Below are 22,398 nucleotides of genomic sequence, written 5' to 3' on the forward strand. Positions count from 1 at the left end.
AGAGGCAGTGCCTGCAGCAGCTCAGGACACCGAGGAGGAGCCAAGTACATCATTTATTCCAGTGGCACCCAGGCCAGGCTGGTGGCACCGGTTGCGCCAGTCTGAGAATGCCAGGGCCTCCCCTACCTGGGAGACAATTGAAAGCCAACAGGGGAAAACCCCCATGAAAATGCAAAAGTGGCAGCTGCAATCACGACGTAACCTGCCACCCGTTGATGCCCATTCCACCACCTATGCTTGGGGAACCGCCAACCCAAAAGAAGGATTGCATGGCACCAGAGATAAACACGTCCGAGAGCAACAACTATCCTTCTTCAGAAGGGCACTGAAGCCTCTGCGCAGGGCTTTCCACAGATCCTGCATCAGCCCGCAAGAGGAGGGATAATGCCCCACTGTCAGCTCCAGGCCCGAGGTAGCTGCGCTGAGAACGTCGTGCTCGCTGTGGACACTTCTTGAGCCAATAAACCAGATCCCTTTCTCCCCAGTTCTTGCTTCTGTCTGCTCCAGCTTTTCCCTTGTGTCAGTAGCAGAGAAAGCTGCGGAGCGACCTCTTTCCTTGCAGCACTTTCCAGCTGCTGAGCTTGCAGTCCTGCTGGCTCTTGGCAGCACATGTTGGCCAAGTAGGAAAAGCTCATCCTGATGGGATGAAACAGTGTGTGATGCAGTGGCTCCCACATCAGCTGGCTTTTGAAGCCCGGTGCCTGCTGCAGCCCGGTGACTGGAGTGACAGGGGTGTAGAAGGGATGGGAGGAATAAGGAACAAGGCTTAGGATTGCTAAGGCCAGAGATAAGGGACGAGAGATTGTGATTCTCCTGCTCCTCCTGCACACGCAAGCTCTGGAGCAATGCAGGGAGAAGCTGGCGATGTTTCCAGAAGCAGAACTGTAAATGGACAGCAGAGGGGTGACTCCACTCAATCCCCCCGCTCCCCATCCTACAGCTTCTGACCAACCGAGCAGGGGGGCTCTTGCAGCTGCCCTGAGCCGTGGCCTCGGGTCCCCAGGGCTGCAGCAGAGGAACGACAGGGAGGTGGCCCTGAGGCTGCAGAGGTACTTGTGCAGGAATGTGCACACTGCTCTTGGTTTGTGTTTGGGATTGGAAAATCACCGTGCACTCCTGGCCACCCTGTGAGCAGCTGGCACACAAAGCTCCACAGTGCAACTCAGCCCACACGTCATTCTCATACCCATGGCAGCAGCGGTGCTTTCCAGGTTAGGAACATGGGGCAAGCAGCAGAGCACCTGCCAGCAATGCCGGCAGCGAGCATCAATTCCTGCATCAACAGCAAGTTCCTTAGTGTGCACTCTTGCAGGCTGAGTCCTTGTCATGGGTTCAGCAGTAGCAGTCATTTTTTCTCCTTCTTGGTAGCTGGTGCAGTGCTGTGTTTTGACTTTCGGGCTGGGAACGGCTGCTGATAGCAAGTATGTTTTGAGTTACTGCTCAAATGTTTGGTTTGTCCAAGGCCTTTTCTGAGCTCGTGCTCTGCCAGGGAGGAGGGGAAGCCAGGAGGAAGGAGAGACAGGACACCTGACCCAGGCTAGCCAAAGGGGTATTCCATACCATAGCACATCACACCCAGGATGTAACTGGGAGTTACCCGGCAGGGCTGGGACTCTGGGGGGATGGAGGAGGTATCGGTTGGTGCTCGGTCGGGCAGGGTGGGATGAGTTATGGGTTGGTGGCTGGTGAGGTGTTGTATTCTCTTCACTTGTTATTTCCTTTATCATTATTGTTTGTAGTAGCAGTAGTGATTTGTGTTATACCTTAGTTATTAAACCGTTCTTATCTCAACCCGTGGGGGCTACCTTCTTTGGATTCTCCTTTCTAACACTCCGGGAGTTGGGGGAGCAAGGGAGGGAGTGAGTTAACAAGCTGCATGGCTGGTTTTAAACCACGACACTCCTGTGACACCAGCAGCCTCTGCTGAGCGCCCCTGCATGGAGGAACCTTTGAGCTGCTCCCAGCCCATCACCCCTTTGCTCCATCACCTGCTCTCCATCAGAGCTGGCTTTTTAATTCTTGTTGTGCATTTTCTGCAGTGGGATGTGCTGGGGAAAGTGATGGTCCTGTCCCAGTTCCTCCTATTGCAAAAGTAGGCATCAGCTCGTGCTGTGGTTTCTGGGAGAGGGGAACCTTGCCCGGAAAGGAAGCATTCCACTTCCCAAAGAAGCCACACTCTGGTTTCCACTAACACTTTCCAGAGTGGCAGGAAGAAACCTGCCTCCAGGGTGCAGCAGATGCAGAGCATGAGCAGACCCACTCTGAAAAATGCTCCTTATTGGGTGGGTTGTTTGGAGCTCTCCAAAGGGCTCTGGAGGTTTCTGGGAAGTGAGTCTCGAAAACTTCTCAGGTTGTGCTCACTCTCTGTGACCACAACAAACTCAGGCTGAGAGTAAGGACAAGGGTGTGATCCCCTAAGGATGGAAAACCACACTGTGGCTAGCTGAAAATCAGAGCTCTCAGTTGTCTTGTGCAGCCAGGTCACAGGTAACTTCTCCTGGAGATAAGCTGGCCAAGGTAGCTCCTGGAATTTGGAGTAGAGCACAAGCCCAGACCACTGGCAGTGCTGGGAAGTCACCAATGGGTGACTGGATGAATGAATGATCTGAGTGAATGGATCTGCACCCAGGAGATGCCTTGGATGGAGATGTCTCTTCTCCTTGCAGGTAGAGAGCTTGAAGAGCTGTCACCTTGCTGCCTTCTGCTGATGGTGGGTGCTGCCTGCAGGGCGCCGGACGACCGATGCTGTCCAGCCTCTTCTGGGCTCACCTCTGAATTGCTCAAAGTCTAAACCCCACAAATAGTTTTGTGTAAAACCCCAGACTGGGCTGTTCCTGTGCTGTCCTGTCCTGCTCCTCCCCTGGCACCGAGCACCTCCTTGGCAGGGCTGGATGTGGCTGATGTACTCCAGAGCTCTTGACCTCGCCTGCCTTCCTCCAGAAGCCATGTGGGCTGAGTGCTTGTGGGTGAGTTGATGGTTCTGGAAGGAAGCACCATCCCCACTGGACACACACCTGGTCCCGGGAGTGCCGGTGTGTGCTGCAGTGCAGTCCTGCCTCCCCAGGGCTTGGGCCCCTCACCTTGGCCTCCCACGGTGCTGCCGTATGCTGTGCCTGGGACTTGCTAGGGTGGATCAGGGGCTGGGACCACGGGCATTCTACTCAGCTTGGTCTTTGGACAGAGGGAGAAGGGCAGGATTTTGATGTCATGTGACTGGGGAGTCCGGGAGATGTGTGAAGGTGGCAAGGGATGGAGCAACAAAGTTGTTTCAGAAAGCAAAACTCCCCATGTGGGTGCTTTAGAACAGCAGTGTGCCTGGAGGGGAGATGCAGGGATGTTCCCCAGCCTCAGCTCTTCTTCACCGGAAGGGATGGAGTATTTTAACTTTTAGAACTCATTAAGAACTCACCAACAAAGTTTAAGTTGACAAGCAGGTATTCTTCATTGCAACCCTGGGAGACACAGGGGAGATCTCCTCCTAAGGTGCCCAATCCGAGCATCAAATAGACCATGATTATATTGTTGCTCTATCTACACACATATCCATTACATTTCTGGTAAATATCATACATATTCAGTAGTTTTCCAAGAACCTTGTTGCATAATTCCCAGCCATTTTTGCATGTGAAGTAGACAAATGCTTATGCCAACTTAATCGGCTCAGAAACACTGCTGACATAGGTGAATGACTCTATAGATTCGTAGAATCATAGAATAGTTAGAGTTGGAAAGGACCTGAAGAGGTCCTTAAGAGATTCAGGTTAGACATTTGCTAGAAGTTCTTCCTTGTGAGGCGCTGGCACAGGGTGCCCGGAGAAGCTGTGGCTGTCCCATCCACTGCCCCACGCAGTGTTCAAGGCCAGGTTGGACACAGGGGCTTGGAGCAACCTGCCCTAGCAGAAGATGTCCCTGCTCGTGGCAGGGGCTTGGAACTGGAGGAGCTTTAAGGTTCCTCGCATCCCAAACCGGGCTGAGATTCGATGATTCTGGAATCAATATCTTGTTGAGGAGAGGATGCCCTCCAGATAACCATGCAGGCAGTTTAAGTGTGGAGATGGAATTTCATGCAAGGATACTCAGTTACACTGAAAATAGTTATAGAATATCACAGTTGTCTAAGCTTTCTGTACATATCAAATGATGGCAAACTACCCCAAAATGAAATGGAAACAAATGTTGTCAGTTTAAATAGCAATCCTTGCCAAACACAATAACAAAGCGAAAGAAGAGTGGAATTCTGATCATCAAGAAAAATAGCCACTCACATTCATATGTTCTGTAGGTTATGCATACCCTATGGAATAAGGGTCAGGCACCCAATTTGAACCCAACAGCTACAGTTATTCATTGTCGGCGAACAGAGCAGGCAAACAGAGCGGGTCGAGGCAGTTTGCACTGCAGTTCGCGCAGGCAGGCAAGCGAGCTGGCAAGTGGGCTAACCGCCTCATCAAGAGGACTCACCTGGAGCTCAGGAGGGGAAGGAGTGCTTGTTTGTGTGGAGAGACGTAGACGGATCGATTGACCAGATAGATCATGGTTACAGCACGATCAAAAGCAGTAGTGAGTAATAATGTGGGTACCCAGACTGAGCCTTCCTGCAGACATGAGGCTGTGCAGGTCTCTGGCTGCAGCGAATGCCTGAGCCTGGCACTTGTATTGGAGGGAGCCAGTGACACTGCTTGTGTTCGCTGTGAGCAAATACATGATCTGCTCAGGCAGGTGGTTGAACTGAGGGAGGAGGTAGAAAGGTTGAGAGCCATCAGCGAATGTGAAAGTGAAATAGATTGGTGGAGCCACACCCTAAGGCAGGGGCAGAGGGAAGTGGTTGAACAAGTGATGGATCCCCTTCCCTCCTACCATCAGACAGAAGGAGAGAACTTAAGGGACAAGGATGGATGGAGGGAGGTCCCTCCTCGGAGAGGTAAGCGAAAACCCTCGCAATCCCTTCCTCCCTCCCAGTTGCCCTTGAATAACAGGTATGAGGTCTTGGAACTAGAGGGCCAGGTAAATGGAGATGGAGAGGTACATCTATCTAGTGAGTCACCTAGGGCTTGTCACTCACCCCCATGCCTTAGAACTTCCCCAACCAAGATGAAAAGAAGAGTAATTGTGGTGGGTGACTCCCTTCTGAGAGGAACAGAAGGGCCCATTTGTCGACCGGATCCATCCCACAGGGAAGTCTGCTGCCTACCTGGGGCTTGGATTAGAGATGTTAAAAAGAAACTCTCTGATCTGGTGCAGCCCTCTGACTACTATCCACTGCTGGTTTTTCAGGTTGGCAGTGATGAAATTATTACAAGGAGGGCAAGGGCAATGAAGAGAGACTTCAGGGCCCTCGGACAGCTGGTTAAAGGGTCTGGAGCGCAAGTGCTGTTTTTACCTGTTACAAGCAAGGGTGAAGAGATAGATAGGAAGATTCTGCAGATTAATGTATGGCTACGTGACTGGTGCCATAGGCAGGGTTTTGGATTTTTCAATCATGGGCTGCTGTATGAGACACCTGGTTTGCTGGTGGCAGGTGGGATACACCAGTCCCAGGGGGGGAGAAGGGTTTTGGGGCAGGGGTTAGCAGGGCTTATTGATAGGGCTTTAAACTAGATATGAAGGGGGAAGGGGATTTAACTGGGCCTGGTAGGGACAAGCCCAAGAGAAACATGCTAGGGCTTGAAGGATGGTGGTCTAGGGAGGACTATCAATCTATTGTTTAATTTGTGGGAAAGGATAGTTTAGACCCTGTCCCGCAGGTGAAAAAGGGTACTAGGACAAGAGTTAGCAGAGCTCACTCACAGAGCTTCAGGTTAGATTCAAAGTGCGAGGGGGTCGTAGCTGAACTAGTGAGGCATTGTTCTACTATTAATGAAGACCAAAAGGCCTTCCACCTCCCAAGGGTGCCATCAGCGTGCTCTGCTCGCTCCCTGAAATGCCTGTACACCAATGCACGCAGCATGGGGAATAAACAGGAGCAGTTAGAAGTCTGTGTGTGGTCTAAAGGTTATGACCTAGTGACAATTACAGAGACATGGTGGGACAGCTCACATGACTGGAATGTGCTCATGGATGGCTATGTCCTTTTTAGGAAAGATAGTTCAGCAAAGCGAGGTGGTGGAGTTGCTCTTTATGTGAGAGAGAGACTAGAATGTATTGAGTTCTGTCCAGGGGCAGATGAGGAGAAAGTAGAATGTCTGTGGGTACAAATTAAGGGACAGGCTGGTACGGGTGATACAGTTGTGGGAGTCTATTATAGACCTCCTGATCAGGACGAAGGAGTTGATGAGGCTTTCTACAGGCAACTGGAAGTGGCCTCATGACTACATGCCTTAGTCCTCATGGGGAATTTTAACTACCCTGATATTTGCTGGAAGACTCACACAGCCAATCATTCACAGTCTAGGAGGTTCCTCCAGTGCATTGATGATAACTTCTTAATGCAAATGGTGGACAAACCAACTAGGAGAGGAGCACTGCTAGATTTAGTACTCACCAACAAGGAGGGTCTGGTTGAAGTGGTGATGGTCAATGGCAGCTTTGGTTGCAGTGACCATGAGATGGTGGAGTTTAGGATCCTGTGTGGGAGGAATAGAATACCTAGCAAGGCCACAGCTCTGGATTTCTGAAGGGCCAACTTTGGCCTGTTCAATCAACTGCTAAGGGAAGTCTCATGGGAAAGGGTACTAGGCGGTAAAGGGGCTCATGATAGTTGGTCAGCATTCAAGGACCATTTCTTCCAAGCTCAGGATCAGAGCATCCCAATGAGTAGGAAATCAAGTAAGGGATCTAGGAGACCAGCGTGGTTAAACAAGGAGCTGCTGGGTAAACTCAAGTGGAAAAGGAGAATCTATGGATTATGGAAAGAGGGGCTGGCCACTTGGGAGGAATATAGGACAGTTGTTAGAGGATGTAGGGAGGCAATTAGGACAGCTAAGGCCTCCTTGGAACTTAATCTTGCTAGTCGGATTAAGGACAATAGAAAGGGCTTCTTCAAATACATAGCAAATAAAACTAACACAAGAGGCAATATAGGCCCACTGCTGAACGAGGTGGGTGCCCTGGAGACAGAGGATACAAGGAAGGCAGAAGTGCTGAACGCTTTCTTTGCCTCTGTCTTTACTCCTGCAGACTCTCCCCAGGGGCCCCAGATTCTTGTAGCCCCAGAAGGAGTCAGGACAAAGGAGGAGTTTGCTTTGGTAGATGAGGATTGGGTTAGGGATCAGCTATGCAATCTGGACATCTATAAATCAATGGGTCCAGATGGAATACACCCACGGGTGCTGAGGGAGCTGGCGGAGGTCATTGCTAGGCCACTCTTCATAATCCTTGGTAAATTGTGGGAAACGGGAGAGGTGCCTGAGGATTGGAAGATGGCAAATGTCACACCAGTCTATAAGAAAGGCAAGAAGGAGGACCCGGGTAATTATAGACCGGTCAGCCTTACCTCTGTCCCTGGAAAGGTGATGGAACAACTTATTCTTGACTCCATCTCTAAGCATATCAAGGATGAGGGGGTTATTAAGAACAGCTAACATGGTTTTATGAAGGGGAAGTCATGTTTGACCAACCTTATAGCCTTCTATGAGGAAGTGACTAGGTGGAGGGATGATGGTAGAGCAGTAGATGTGGTTTTTCTTGATTTCAGTAAGGCATTTGATACGGTCTCCCACAGCATTCTCATAGATAAGCTAAGAAAGTGTGGGCTTGATGATCAGGTAGTGAGGTGGATCAAGAACTGGTTGAAAGGAAGGAGGCAGAGAGTTGTGGTCAATGGCACGGAATCTAGCTGGAGGTCTGTGACTAGTGGAGTCCCTCAGGGGCCGGTGCTGGGACCAGTGCTGTTTAATATTTTCATCAACGACCTGGATGAGGGAACCGAGTGTACCCTCAGCAAGTTCGCTGATGACACTAAACTGGGAGGAGTAGCTGACACACCAGAAGGCTGTGTTGCCATTCAGCAAGACCTGGACAGGCTGCAGAGTTGGGCAGGGAGAAACTTGATGAAATTCAACAAGGGCAAGTGTAGAGTCTTGCACCTGGGGAAGAAGAAGCCCATGTTCTTCTACAGGTTGGGGGTTGACCTGCTGGAAAGGAGTGAACGGGAAAGGGACCTGGGGGTCCTGGTGGACAGGAGGATGACCATGAGCCAGTAATGTGCCCTTGTGACCAAGAAGGCAAATGGCATCCTAGGATGCATTAGAAAGGCTGTGGTTAGTAGGGCAAGAGAGGTTCTTCTCCCCCTCTACTCTGCCTTGGTGAGGCCACATCTGGAATATTGCGTCCAGTTCTGGGCCCCTCAGTTCAAGAAGGACAGGGAATTGCTTGAAAGAGTCCAGCGCAGAGCCACAAAGATGATTAAAGGAGTGGAACACCTCCCTTATGAGGAGAGGCTGAGGGAGCTGGGTCTCTTTAGCTTGGAGAAGAGGAGACTGAGGGGTGACCTCATCAGTGTTTACAAATACTTAAAGGGTGGGTGTCAGGATGATGGAGCTAGGCTTTTTTCAGTGATATCCAGTGATAGGACAAGGGGCAATGGGTGTAAACTGGAGCATAGGAGGTTCCATGTGAACATCAGGAAGAACTTCTTTACTGTGAGATTGACAGAGCACTGGAACAGGTTGCCCAGGGAGGTTGTGGAGTCTCCTACGTTGGAGATATTCAAGGCCCGCCTGGACAAGTTCCTGTGTGATGTACTCTAGGTTACCCTGCTCTTGCAGGGGGGTTGGACTAGATGATCTTTTGAGGTTCGTTCCAACCCTCGGGATTCTGTGATTCTGTGATTCTGTCAGTGGGGGGAGAGGCAGGAACCAGCCTGTGAGCGGGGCTGGGTAGGGGATGGAGTCATCCTCTTCATCCCCATCAGATGGGGACATACAGAGAAGTATCCGTGTGAAATGAGGAGAAAGTGATACAACCTCGAATGAATCCATCTTTGAGACAGGGGACTCTTCCTCAGTTGTCCTTCCTCAACACTGTCCTGGGCAGCATGGTGTTCCTGGCCAAGAGCAGCTTCAACAGATGCATTCTGAATGTCACTAGGAGTAAGCCCAGGTAGACTTGAGTGATGTTGACCTCCTCCAGAACCTTCTAAACTTCTAACATGGTCTTCATTGAAGGCAGAGCATGAGACTGAAAAGTTCTTTATCAGGATAAGTACTAATAAGCAACAACTGAACCATTGGTGTGTTATCAGCACTGTTCTCAGACTAAAGCCAAAACACAGCACTGCACCAGATACTAGGAAGGAGAAAAATAACTGTTACAGTTGAACCTAGGACAGCATCCATCCCTTATTCAATACCATTCACATCATGCTCAGTTCCCACGTTTTTCAATATACCATTGCTTTTTGTCTCAAAATGTATACACATACACACACAGAGACAAATATCATTCCTTAGTCCATGGACCATCCCTGTAAAGCTCGCTGCGTTCATTCAGTCCGTGATGTCAGGCTCCATCTATCATCACAGTCTTTCAGGGCAGGAGAGACAGTGTGTAGTGTTGGACTTTTCAGTCTCATACACTGTCAGCAAGGAGGGGCACAAGAAGCAGTGAGGAAGCAGAGACAGAACACCTTACCCAAACTAACCAAAGGGGTATTCCATCCTACAGCACGTCATGAGCAGTATGGAAACTGTGGGGAATCACCCCAAAGGGTCAGGCTGCAGCTAGGGGAGGGGGTGCTGAGCAACTCTATTGTGCATCACTGCTGGCTATTGTTTTCTTCCTTTGCCTTTTTAGTTTCATATTCTCTCTCCTCTTGTCATCACAATTATTACTAGTACTAGTACTAGTAGAAGTAGGTGTATATTATACTTTAGCTATGGGACTGTTCTTATGTCAATGCGTGAAGAATTCTTTCAATTCTCCTCCCCCCACATCTTGCCTGGAGGGAGGCTGGGGACAGAGCAGGGGGTGAGCAAGCGGCTCTGTGGTGCTGAGTTACCAGCTGGGCTTAACCCACAGCGCAGCTAATGCCAGTGAGTTACCAAGGTGTCTGTGACTCATGTGCTCTGGCTGACACACTGCATCTTCATCTCCTTCCACCTGGGACAGGAATCTGGAAATAAAGGAAAGGCCAAGTAATTGCTGGGTTAACAGTTTGGGAGGGAAGCAAGACAGCAGCACGGAGAGTAGATGTCTGTCTAAGACACACCCCTTACCTGCAGCCCATCAGCACTGCTCTGCCTCCCTTTGGCTGTGTGGTCTGGGAAAAGCCTGGGAGTTCCCTTTCAATCCTTCCTTCAAGGGCATCCTCTCCTCAACAAGATATTGATTCCAGAATCATCGAATCTCAGCCCGGTTTGGGATGCGAGGAACCTTAAAGCTCCTCCAGTTCCAAGCCCCTGCCACGAGCAGGGACATCTTCTGCTAGGGCAGGTTGCTCCAAGCCCCTGTGTCCAACCTGGCCTTGAACACTGCGTGGGGCAGTGGATGGGACAGCCACAGCTTCTCCGGGCACCCTGTGCCAGCGCCTCACAAGGAAGAACTTCTAGCAAATGTCTAACCTGAATCTCTTAAGGACCTCTTCAGGTCCTTTCCAACTCTAACTATTCTATGATTCTACGAATCTATAGAGTCATTCACCTATGTCAGCAGTGTTTCTGAGCCGATTAAGTTGGCATAAGCATTTGTCTACTTCACATGCAAAAATGGCTGGGAATTATGCAACAAGGTTCTTGGAAAACTACTGAATATGTATGATATTTACCAGAAATGTAATGGATATGTGTGTAGATAGAGCAACAATATAATCATGGTCTATTTGATGCTCGGATTGGGCACCTTAGGAGGAGATCTCCCCTGTGTCTCCCAGGGTTGCAATGAAGAATACCTGCTTGTCAACTTAAACTTCTAAAAGTTAAAATACTCCATCCTTCCGGTGAAGAAGAGCTGAGGCTGGGGAACATCCCTGCATCTCCCCTCCAGGCACACTGCTGTTCTAAAGCACCCACATGGGGAGTTTTGCTTTCTGAAACAACTTTGTTGCTCCATCCCTTGCCACCTTCACACATCTCCCGGACTCCCCAGTCACATGACATCAAAATCCTGCCCTTCTCCCTCTGTCCAAAGACCAAGCTGAGTAGAATGCCCGTGGTCCCAGCCCCTGATCCACCCTAGCAAGTCCCAGGCACAGCATACGGCAGCACCGTGGGAGGCCAAGGTGAGGGGCCCAAGCCCTGGGGAGGCAGGACTGCACTGCAGCACACACCGGCACTCCCGGGACCAGGTGTGTGTCCAGTGGGGATGGTGCTTCCTTCCAGAACCATCAACTCACCCACAAGCACTCAGCCCACATGGCTTCTGGAGGAAGGCAGGCGAGGTCAAGAGCTCTGGAGTACATCAGCCACATCCAGCCCTGCCAAGGAGGTGCTCGGTGCCAGGGGAGGAGCAGGACAGGACAGCACAGGAACAGCCCAGTCTGGGGTTTTACACAAAACTATTTGTGGGGTTTAGACTTTGAGCAATTCAGAGGTGAGCCCAGAAGAGGCTGGACAGCATCGGTCGTCCGGCGCCCTGCAGGCAGCACCCACCATCAGCAGAAGGCAGCAAGGTGACAGCTCTTCAAGCTCTCTACCTGCAAGGAGAAGAGACATCTCCATCCAAGGCATCTCCTGGGTGCAGATCCATTCACTCAGATCATTCATTCATCCAGTCACCCATTGGTGACTTCCCAGCACTGCCAGTGGTCTGGGCTTGTGCTCTACTCCAAATTCCAGGAGCTACCTTGGCCAGCTTATCTCCAGGAGAAGTTACCTGTGACCTGGCTGCACAAGACAACTGAGAGCTCTGATTTTCAGCTAGCCACAGTGTGGTTTTCCATCCTTAGGGGATCACACCCTTGTCCTTACTCTCAGCCTGAGTTTGTTGTGGTCACAGAGAGTGAGCACAACCTGAGAAGTTTTCGAGACTCACTTCCCAGAAACCTCCAGAGCCCTTTGGAGAGCTCCAAACAACCCACCCAATAAGGAGCATTTTTCAGAGTGGGTCTGCTCATGCTCTGCATCTGCTGCACCCTGGAGGCAGGTTTCTTCCTGCCACTCTGGAAAGTGTTAGTGGAAACCAGAGTGTGGCTTCTTTGGGAAGTGGAATGCTTCCTTTCCGGGCAAGGTTCCCCTCTCCCAGAAACCACAGCACGAGCTGATGCCTACTTTTGCAATAGGAGGAACTGGGACAGGACCATCACTTTCCCCAGCACATCCCACTGCAGAAAATGCACAACAAGAATTAAAAAGCCAGCTCTGATGGAGAGCAGGTGATGGAGCAAAGGGGTGATGGGCTGGGAGCAGCTCAAAGGTTCCTCCATGCAGGGGCGCTCAGCAGAGGCTGCTGGTGTCACAGGAGTGTCGTGGTTTAAAACCAGCCATGCAGCTTGTTAACTCACTCCCTCCCTTGCTCCCCCAACTCCCGGAGTGTTAGAAAGGAGAATCCAAAGAAGGTAGCCCCCACGGGTTGAGATAAGAACGGTTTAATAACTAAGGTATAACACAAATCACTACTGCTACTACAAACAATAATGATAAAGGAAATAACAAGTGAAGAGAATACAACACCTCACCAGCCACCAACCCATAACTCATCCCACCCTGCCCGACCGAGCACCAACCGATACCTCCTCCATCCCCCCAGAGTCCCAGCCCTGCCGGGTAACTCCCAGTTACATCCTGGGTGTGATGTGCTATGGTATGGAATACCCCTTTGGCTAGCCTGGGTCAGGTGTCCTGTCTCTCCTTCCTCCTGGCTTCCCCTCCTCCCTGGCAGAGCACGAGCTCAGAAAAGGCCTTGGACAAACCAAACATTTGAGCAGTAACTCAAAACATACTTGCTATCAGCAGCCGTTCCCAGCCCGAAAGTCAAAACACAGCACTGCACCAGCTACCAAGAAGGAGAAAAAATGACTGCTACTGCTGAACCCATGACAAGGACTCAGCCTGCAAGAGTGCACACTAAGGAACTTGCTGTTGATGCAGGAATTGATGCTCGCTGCCGGCATTGCTGGCAGGTGCTCTGCTGCTTGCCCCATGTTCCTAACCTGGAAAGCACCGCTGCTGCCATGGGTATGAGAATGACGTGTGGGCTGAGTTGCACTGTGGAGCTTTGTGTGCCAGCTGCTCACAGGGTGGCCAGGAGTGCACGGTGATTTTCCAATCCCAAACACAAACCAAGAGCAGTGTGCACATTCCTGCACAAGTACCTCTGCAGCCTCAGGGCCACCTCCCTGTCGTTCCTCTGCTGCAGCCCTGGGGACCCGAGGCCACGGCTCAGGGCAGCTGCAAGAGCCCCCCTGCTCGGTTGGTCAGAAGCTGTAGGATGGGGAGCGGGGGGATTGAGTGGAGTCACCCCTCTGCTGTCCATTTACAGTTCTGCTTCTGGAAACATCGCCAGCTTCTCCCTGCATTGCTCCAGAGCTTGCGTGTGCAGGAGGAGCAGGAGAATCACAATCTCTCGTCCCTTATCTCTGGCCTTAGCAATCCTAAGCCTTGTTCCTTATTCCTCCCATCCCTTCTACACCCCTGTCACTCCAGTCACCGGGCTGCAGCAGGCACCGGGCTTCAAAAGCCAGCTGATGTGGGAGCCACTGCATCACACACTGTTTCATCCCATCAGGATGAGCTTTTCCTACTTGGCCAACATGTGCTGCCAAGAGCCAGCAGGACTGCAAGCTCAGCAGCTGGAAAGTGCTGCAAGGAAAGAGGTCGCTCCGCAGCTTTCTCTGCTACTGACACAAGGGAAAAGCTGGAGCAGACAGAAGCAAGAACTGGGGAGAAAGGGATCTGGTTTATTGGCTCAAGAAGTGTCCACAGCGAGCACGACGTTCTCAGCGCAGCTACCTCGGGCCTGGAGCTGACAGTGGGGCATTATCCTTCCTCTTGCGGGCTGATGCAGGATCTGTGGAAAGCCCTGCGCAGAGGCTTCAGTGCCCTTCTGAAGAAGGATAGTTGTTGCTCTCGGACGTGTTTATCTCTGGTGCCATGCAATCCTTCTTTTGGGTTGGCGGTTCCCCAAGCATAGGTGGTGGAATGGGCATCAACGGGTGGCAGGTTACGTCGTGATTGCAGCTGCCACTTTTGCATTTTCATGGGGGTTTTCCCCTGTTGGCTTTCAATTGTCTCCCAGGTAGGGGAGGCCCTGGCATTCTCAGACTGGCGCAACCGGTGCCACCAGCCTGGCCTGGGTGCCACTGGAAAAAATGATGTACTTGGCTCCTCCTCGGTGTCCTGAGCTGCTGCAGGCACTGCCTCTTCATCCCTGTAGAATCGCGGGGAGGCAAAGGTTCTGCTGGCCTCTCCTAGATGCTCTTCAGGTGCTTTCCTCACTTTGCGCCTGAATACAACCTGCAGAGCTCTGTCGATAACTGAGACCCTTCGTGGGGCCTGTCTCTGGGCGTGTGGTGGTACTAGTCCTTGTGTAAAGGCCTGTCCTGGTCCCTGTCTATCTGTGCCCAGGCTCCTGGCCTGTGTTGGTGCCTCTCTCTGGGCCTGTGCTGGTGTTGGCTGCTTGTCCATTTTGCAGATAACAGACAAAGGCTTGTGCAGGACGCCTCTCACGAAGTTCCTGTCTCTTTTTGGTTGTATCATCTTACAGGCTTTAGGGCTGAGCAGGGCAGATGGCTTTCTCTGTGCCTCTGTTTCACTTTGGGCCACATCCTCCTGCTCCTTTTCCTGCTCAGCTCTTGCCTGCATGGCAGCCACAGCCTTGTGCACAACGTCCACCACAAAGCACCTGGCTGTTTCCTGCATAACCAACTCCAAGGCAGTGGGGCTGAGCAGGGCCAACCACTTTCTGCACTCCTCTTCTTCTACCTCCTCCTTGTCAAAGCCGTGGGAAGGTGCTTCCGGTGCCTCCTCCTGCTCTTGTTCCACGGAAGTGAGAGGTGCAGGGTGCTGCTCTTCCTCAGCAGCTCCAGCCAGAGGAGGAGCTGCCAGCTCGGTGTCTGTGGCACCGGCCAGGACAGGAGACACACTCTGCAGGTCTCCAGCTGCCTCTGATGTCGCATTTGTGCCCACATTGCTGCGGATGCTGGATTCCAGATGGATGTCTGCTCGGGCGTCCTGGAAGAGCTCTGGCACCAAAGGGCTGACGCAGATGTTGTACATGGTGAGGGCTTCCCCTTGGGACAGCTCTTTGTCACTAACACAGTCCAGTTCCTGCTTGGCCTCCTCATCGTTCTCCTCAGGGAAGGCCGCTGGCTCCTCCTGTAAACATACAGCAGAACATCAGGAGATGACAGCTCTCCCTAGATGTGTCTCTCTCAGGGCTGCAGGTAGCTGTGTGGGTGCTGTGCCATGGGCTGCTTTCTCCCCTGCAGACCTGTGTCCAGCGCCAGGCCTGGGTGGTGCATTGGCCGTCACCTGGGCTCTGGGGTTGCTGCTGGTGGCTGCTCACTGGGGAGGTCCCTCACGGGCTGCTCTCCTTCAGTGCCTTTCCTCCAGAGGAGGGGTGCCGGATGGGAGAGCAAGAACACAGGCAGGGGAAGGAGGGATTGTCAGCTGGAAGGCACAGGGAACACGAGCAATGCCCCTGACACACGCACTTTGGGATCTGGGGTTGCCTCCAGCACCTTGGGATCCCCAATGCCAGTCACAGGGGTGTCACTCACCTGGGGCTGCGAGCCCTGACTCAAAGGTGAAGCTGCTGCTTCTCCTTCATCATCTGCTCCAGGCGCAAGGTAAGATATCCCAGACTCTGCCCCAGGGATCATCGTCACTGCAGCCAGAACTTCCTCCTCATGTTGTGCTGGGGAGACAACAGCTCTGCCGGCCTCCTGTTGATAATCTCCAGGCACGGGAGAAACCATGACTTCTCCAGCCTCATCTGCAGCTTTGGTGAAAGGGGCTGAGCTGGGCTCTGCCTGAGGCTCCACAGCCATAGGAGTCTCGATGTCCTCAAGTGTTACTGGCGTCGCTGGTGCCACTGACACATCCCCGTGGCTTTGGGCCACATCCTCCTGCTCCTTTTCCTGCTCAGCTCTTGCCTGCATGGCAGCCACAGCCTTGTGCACAACGTCCATCACAAAGCACCTGGCTGTTTCCTGCATAACCAACTCCAAGGCATTGGGGCTGAGCAGGGCCAATGACTTTCTCCTCTCCTCTTCTTCTACCTCCTCCTTGTCAAAGCCATGGGAAGGTGCTTCCGGTGCCTCCTCCTGCTCTTGTGCTACAGATGTTGTCTGTACATCTGCCCCTGTGGCAAGGTGGGGTTTCTGACCCTCTGCCCCAGGGATCTCTGTCAATGCAGCTGCATCTTCCTGCTTGTCTTCTGTCAGAGGGATAATGGCTCTCCTGGCTTCTTTTTGGTTGGCAGACATGGGCGACACTGTGTCCTCTCCAGCCTCATCTGCTGCAGGGGAGAAAGGGGCTGAGCTGGGCTCTGCCTGAGGCTCTACAGCCATAGGAGTCTCGATGTCCTCGAGTGTTACTGGTGTCACTGGTGCCATTGACACATCCCCGTGGCTTTGGGCCACATCCTCCTGCTCCTTTTCCTGCTCAGCTCTTGCCTGCATGGCAGCCACAGCCTTGTGCACAACGTCCATCACAAAGCACCTGGCTGTTTCCTGCATAACCAACTCCAAGGCAGTGGGGCTGAGCAGGGCCAACCACTTTCTGCACTCCTCTTCTTCTACCTCCTCCTTGTCAAAGCCGTGGGAAGGTGCTTCCGGTGCCTCCTCCTGCTCTTGTTCCACGGAAGTGAGAGGTGCAGGGTGCTGCTCTTCCTCAGCAGCTCCAGCCAGAGGAGGAGCTGCCAGCTCGGTGTCTGTGGCACCGGCCAGGACAGGACACACACTCTCCAGGTCTCCAGCTGCCTCTCCCCGAGTCTCTGCAGCCACAGGAAACTCATTGTCCTTAAGTGCTGCCTGTGACAACTCTGCCATCTCCACATGCAATTTCTGGCTTATCCCTTGCTGTTCCACCTGCTTCTTGTTGGTTCTCTGGACCATAGCCACAGGCAGGAGCAGTGGCTTCATCTTTTCAGATGTTGTTGTGACCTGCAAAACTGCATCCGGGACTTTGGTGTTCTGCAGGGCAGGCCCATGTCTCTGTCTCTGTGGTGCTGCTTCCTTCTGGACAGCGTTATTAGAAGCCCACGCCCGTGGCATGGGAGTGAGACGTGCCTGGTGCTCCTCTTTCTCAGGAGCTCTGACCAGGCAGCTCCTCTTCGGCGGCTCCAAAGGCTTGATCTTGCTGGGCAGAGAGGGCAAGCGCTGTGCAACAGGCCTGTAGTGCACACTGGGGATCTCGGTGTTGATGCACGTAGTGATATGTTCTGCTGGAATTGCTGGCAGCTGCTCTGCTGCTCGCCTACTGCTTCTGAGTGTGGGCTGAGTGGCTGGGCCCTTGCTGCTGCTGGCTGCACGGACAGTGTCTGCTCTTGCTTGTGTCCCTGCAGCCCTGCTTTGTGCTGGCTCCTGCCGTGCCACTGGCTGCTGGTGACGTCGCTGGCTCCCGGTGCTGCACCTCTGCAGCACTGTGCTCATGCTGCCTGAGCTCTCACCTGTGGGAGCAGAGGCTTTGGACCTGTGCAGGGCAGGCTGACAGGTCTCTGGCCGTGCACCTCTGCTGCCGTAACTGGGGACACGGTGGAGCTGGGCAGCAGTTTTGAGAAGCTGCTCTTGGTTGCTGCTTGCGCTGCCAACGGCCGAGTTCCTCACCCTGCCAGAAGCTGCAGAGGCTGCTGGTGTTACAGGTGACAGCCTGCGGCAGCTGCCGACTGCTCTCTCTGAGCGAGGTGGCGGCCGCGGTGCCATTGTGACCAATGGTGGCAGCTGGAGCATCTGCTCCTGTCTCAAGCCGCTGAGGCTGGGCAGCACCACTCGGTGCCCCAGGCTGCCCATCTGCAAAAGAAGCGGAGCAGAGAGGCTGTGTGACAGTGTCCCTTGTGCCCACATCCCAGCTGGCTGAGCTCAGGCAGTTGGGCTCCCCTGCCAGCCCCAGGGCAGGGCTCAGAGCCGGCTGGGGAGAGGGCTGGCCGCCCGCAGCCCACGCCCACTGCCCAGAGCACCCCCGGCATGCCCGGGCAGGCTGTGGGGCTCAGCATGCGGGGCTCAGCTTGCTCCCTCCTGCACCTCCCGCCCGCCCGTCAGCATCTCCCGGGGTCGGGAAGACGTTTGGCCCCATCTCCCTGCGGCTCCCTACCTGTGCCTGCTGGGTGACGACAGGCTGAAACCTCTCCAGGTAGGGCACCCGTGGCAGCGTGATCCCATGGTGGGACGATGCCTGTCTCGGGCTGCCCTGCGGCGCTTCCTCAGGCTGCCTGTGAGCCACCTGCAGGCAGGAGGAGGAGGAAAAGGTGTGTGATGGAGGCGGCTGCCTTGGCACAGGGGCCCGTGCAGTGCGAGCAAGCCTGGCCCTGTCACCGAGGCAGCTCCGAGCGGCCCCGTCCCACCACCGGCCTCTCCCTCCTGCCCTGGTCCTCACCTGGCGCCTTCTCTGCTTGCTTGGCCTGCCCTCAGCGGGCTGGGAACGGGCGTTTGCCTCTTTACCCACGGGCATCTTCCACGTCCTGGACGCTGAACTGCCGTGGGCTTCCAGGGGATTTGCTGCCTCCTGAGGGAGGCTGCTCCTCTGGACTGAGGTACTCCAGGGCTCTCGCTCCTTATGTACCCCACGGTCACCAACGTGTCACCCCCCATCACAATGGCCTCTGGCCATGAGGAACCCTCCCTACACCACAAAGCCCTGGCAGTTGCCAGGGAGATGCCCATGCCCCTGACTCTTTCCACCGAGTCCCAGCTGGTGACGGGCATCTCCACAGTGACCAGCGAGGCTTTGTGATGTTGGTGCCATTGTGTCAGTGGCCACTGGGCACAGCAGGGCTGCTGCAGGCAGTCATAGAGTCAGCCAGGTTGGAAAAGACCTTTCAGATCATCAAGGCCAAATGTTCCCCAGCACTGCCAAGGCCACCACTGACCCATGGCACTGAGGGCCTCGTCTACACAGCATGTGTACATTTCCAGGAATGGCGACTCCAGCACTGCCCCGAACAGCCTGCTCCAATGCCTGACTACACCTGAAGTGATCTCCTAATCTCCAGTCAAAACCTCCCCTTGTGCAGCTTGGGGCCATTTCTTCTTGGTTTAGTCCTTGCTCCTTGGGAGAGGAGACCAGGCACCTCCTGGCTCCAGCCTCCTCTCAGGTAGCTGTAGAGAACAATAAGGTCCCTTTTGAGCCTTCTCTTCTCCACACACAGGGCTCGAGGGGCGGCCCAGTCCAGGGGGGCAATCATTGCTCTAGTCCTGCTAGCCACACCGGTGCTGATACAGGCCAGGATGCTCCCAGCCAAATTCAGGACCCAGGACTTTGCCTTGTTGAACCTCATACCACTGGCCACGGCCCATTGATCCAGCCTGTCCATATCCCTCTGCAGAGCTGCCTGCCCTACGGCACATCAACACTCCCACTCAACTTGGTGTTGTGCGCAAACTTACTGAGAGGGCACTTGACCCTCTCATCTAGATCATCGATGATCTGGTTCTGTGATTCTATGATTCTAATGAAGAAGTTATGCTACGCTTGCCACAATACCAAGCCCTGGGGGACACCAGTAGCGACCGGTCTTGTTGACAGACGAGAGACATTAGGAAAGCTGAGGGAGAGCTGGGCTGCTGGCTCCAAGCCCAAGCTGTGCAGGGACCACAGGCATCTCCCCTAGCACACACAGAAAGGAAAGAGGATGTTAATCCAGGGGTTTGGTGACTTGGTGCCAGAAAAATACACAGGAAGAGGAGGAAGTGAACAAATACAGAGCAAGGGGTTTCCTGCAGACCACACGTCCCCACCCAGAACCACTTCACAGCTCTGCAGGGGCTAACGAGGCAAAAGGCACCACAAGGGAGGAGCAACCAATTGCAGCACCAGTCAGGAGCATAACTGCTAGTACAGCCAAGAAAGAGGGGCGAGGGATAGCAGAAGGAGATTCTGCTTTGAAAGGCAGAGGCACTGTCACAGGTTGCCCAAAGAAGTGGTAAACTGAAATAAGCACGTACAAAATGAAATATAATCCTTTGTAAATAAGTAAATTCACTTCTAAGTAACGTTAAGCTTGGTGGCTCTGTAACAACAGCAATGGAAAGTATCTTAGGTAAATATTTCACAAGAATCAGCCAGAACCGGACTAGTGCAATTGGTTTACATCTGGATCTGTTTGTGTCTCATCAGTGTTTGACCACGTTTTGCAAATTATCACGGTAAGGATTTTGCTGTTAGTATTTGTCTGGAACTCTGTCTGTGACTTGCTGGTATTTGACCTAATTTTGTGGATTATCACGGTAACGATGTTGGTATTGACGATATGATATGAGTACTGCTGTACTGTATGTTCACGTGTGTTATTAATGCTTGTTTGTCAGGATTTTGTTTGTGTTTTAAGTCTTGTAGTTGTGTGGAGTGTGCTTGTGGGATCCCTTGTATGTGTTCTGGAAAAGAACCTTCTCCATAAAGGAAAAGCTTGAACAGGGCAGTGCTGTAAACCTGCAAAGCTTTATCAGGGGGTAGAGAGAAGCCTACTGACGTAGAGCTGTCTGTGACACACTCACGTGTGGCAAAGAGGGGTTTGTGCTCGGAGAATGAGCTGCTGTGAGGCTTCCTCTTTGCCACTGGTGTTTCCTCTGTTCTGTTGAGCTTGGGCAACTCCTGGACGTTCTTCTAGAAAAGCCGTGACGCATTTATTTAAACCAAGTTACTTTTGATTTTATGCCGATGCCTCGGTGCATCCTTTAAAAGGAAAGGAAGGATTTGCTTCCAAATGTGTTTGTACAGAAGACAATAGATCGTAGAAATGAACACAGAACACCAACAACCCCTAGAAAATGCAGAGCCCACGCAGGAATGATTCCTGTCAGGAACTTAGGAGTCCTTGTCGCCATTGCACTTTGTGTGAAACAGCCTTCCTTTGTGACCATGATTACCACAAGTGCTCCTGTCAATACAATGATGAAAGGGAAGGAGAAACAAAGGGGATAATAGCTCCTAATCAATCGCTTTGTTTTTCAAAGGGTGCTTTTGTTTGACGGTTTGACTGGCTTAAGGAGGTTAGATAACCAAGAGATACATCTTGTTACAGGATGTTGCAAACTCAGGTACTTGGCAAATAACCATATAAGGTATAGAACAAAATGTTAAGACCACGGTTAAGCCTGTAAGCATTTCTTCTGGCCTCAGTTTCCTCCTTGTGATGGATTACTTTGGGATCAATATGGCCTCCCTCTACTCCTGCATCAACCCTGTGGCTCTCTACTTTGTCAGCCGGAAATTCAAGAACCGCTTCCACGTAGGATTGATCCCTCCAGAGCTCCTGCCTACAGTGACCGTTCCCAGACATTGGCATAAGTTCCCATGGACTAGACACAGTGCAGACAGAGGCACCCCCATTGCAGTGGACTTCTGTGCTCCTGAGATGAGTGGAAAGGAGCTGCAACCAACCCACAGGGTTCTCCCATTTGGTCATGTACTGATCACAGTTCTCCCAGTTTTTCCCCTTGCTGAGTGCCTCTCTTTGAAGCTTGCAGTATGCCAGAGCTTGCTGCCCTCTGATGGGAATGCTTTTGCCAGTGCAGGACAAGCAAAAAAAGTCCCTCTCATTCTGAATCAGAAACATCCCCACAGACTATTAGACCAGAGACAGGGGGTGCTTTAAACGTTGATCCCAAGTTACTGAGAGATCAGATTCAGGAGTAGTGGAGCCCTGAGAAAGGAAGGGGATGCGATGAGAAGGGATAGAAATGGATGGGAAGGGAATCATTTCCTAGATGCAGTGTCAAAAAGAGCTGTATTTACAGCATTACCTGTATTTTCTGTCCCCCAAGGATTGCAAAAAGTACCCAAGATTTTGGTGTCTTTGTTTCCAAACCACACCAGCCCTACCGTGGAAAACCTGCTCCCAGCAGATCTGCAGGACGGCAAAGTTCAGAAGTGCAGGCTGTGATCCCCAGCCTGGCACTGTGCAGGTTGACTTGCCAACATCAGTAAGGGAATATTTCCTCCTGTTTTACCGTGTAGCCCAGACCTGAAACCTCTCTCTCCCAACTTTTGTCTCCTTGCAGTCCTGCCTGTGCTGCTGGTGCCAGAGACCCACTCTGAACATCACACCAACGGATGACAAGGGCTCTGTTGGGAAGTGGAAAGCCAATGGGCAGGAGCTTGGGGTGGACCGGAGCAGCTCCCGCTTGAGTAACAAGTACAGCTCTTCCTAAAGCCATGCCTCTGGCAGGGCTGAGAGGAGAAGGCTCTGTGCCAGAATGGCAGGACTCCTCCATTACTCTCGCATTGCTGTTTCCTGGCTGGGCCTGAAAAATTTTTGTCTTCATGTGATAACCCACCTGAAAGGAGCTGCAGCATTTCACTAGACCCCTGGGACTAGCTCTGAACACAGGCTCTGTACCATTCTGATCCATCCCCTGGTCTGAGCCAC

The 22,398-nt window shown here is 52.6% G+C and overlaps 2 protein-coding genes across 2 annotated transcripts; both read right to left on the reverse strand.

The window, feature by feature from the left end:
• Positions 1 to 21: 21 nt before the first annotated feature.
• Positions 22 to 15,907, reverse strand: LOC117438352 (uncharacterized). Its single transcript, XM_034073899.1, has 3 exons — positions 15,593 to 15,907; positions 14,796 to 15,188; positions 22 to 126 (listed from the first exon to the last, which is right to left on the reverse strand). The coding sequence occupies exons 1-3, from the start codon at positions 15,860 to 15,862 to the stop codon at positions 22 to 24; spliced, it is 768 nt and encodes a 255-aa protein (XP_033929790.1). The 5' UTR covers positions 15,863 to 15,907.
• A 418-nt stretch (positions 15,908 to 16,325) lies between these two features.
• On the reverse strand, positions 16,326 to 18,482 carry LOC117438353 (uncharacterized). The gene is made up of 4 exons (XM_034073900.1): positions 18,408 to 18,482; positions 18,126 to 18,254; positions 16,590 to 17,824; positions 16,326 to 16,332 (listed from the first exon to the last, which is right to left on the reverse strand). Exons 1-4 carry the CDS (start codon positions 18,480 to 18,482, stop codon positions 16,326 to 16,328), a joined length of 1,446 nt encoding a protein of 481 aa, XP_033929791.1.
• Positions 18,483 to 22,398: the final 3,916 nt, after the last annotated feature.

Source organism: Melopsittacus undulatus, unplaced genomic scaffold (genome assembly GCF_012275295.1).
Source record: "Melopsittacus undulatus isolate bMelUnd1 unplaced genomic scaffold, bMelUnd1.mat.Z mat_scaffold_158_arrow_ctg1, whole genome shotgun sequence".
Lineage (NCBI taxonomy): Eukaryota > Metazoa > Chordata > Aves > Psittaciformes > Psittaculidae > Melopsittacus > Melopsittacus undulatus.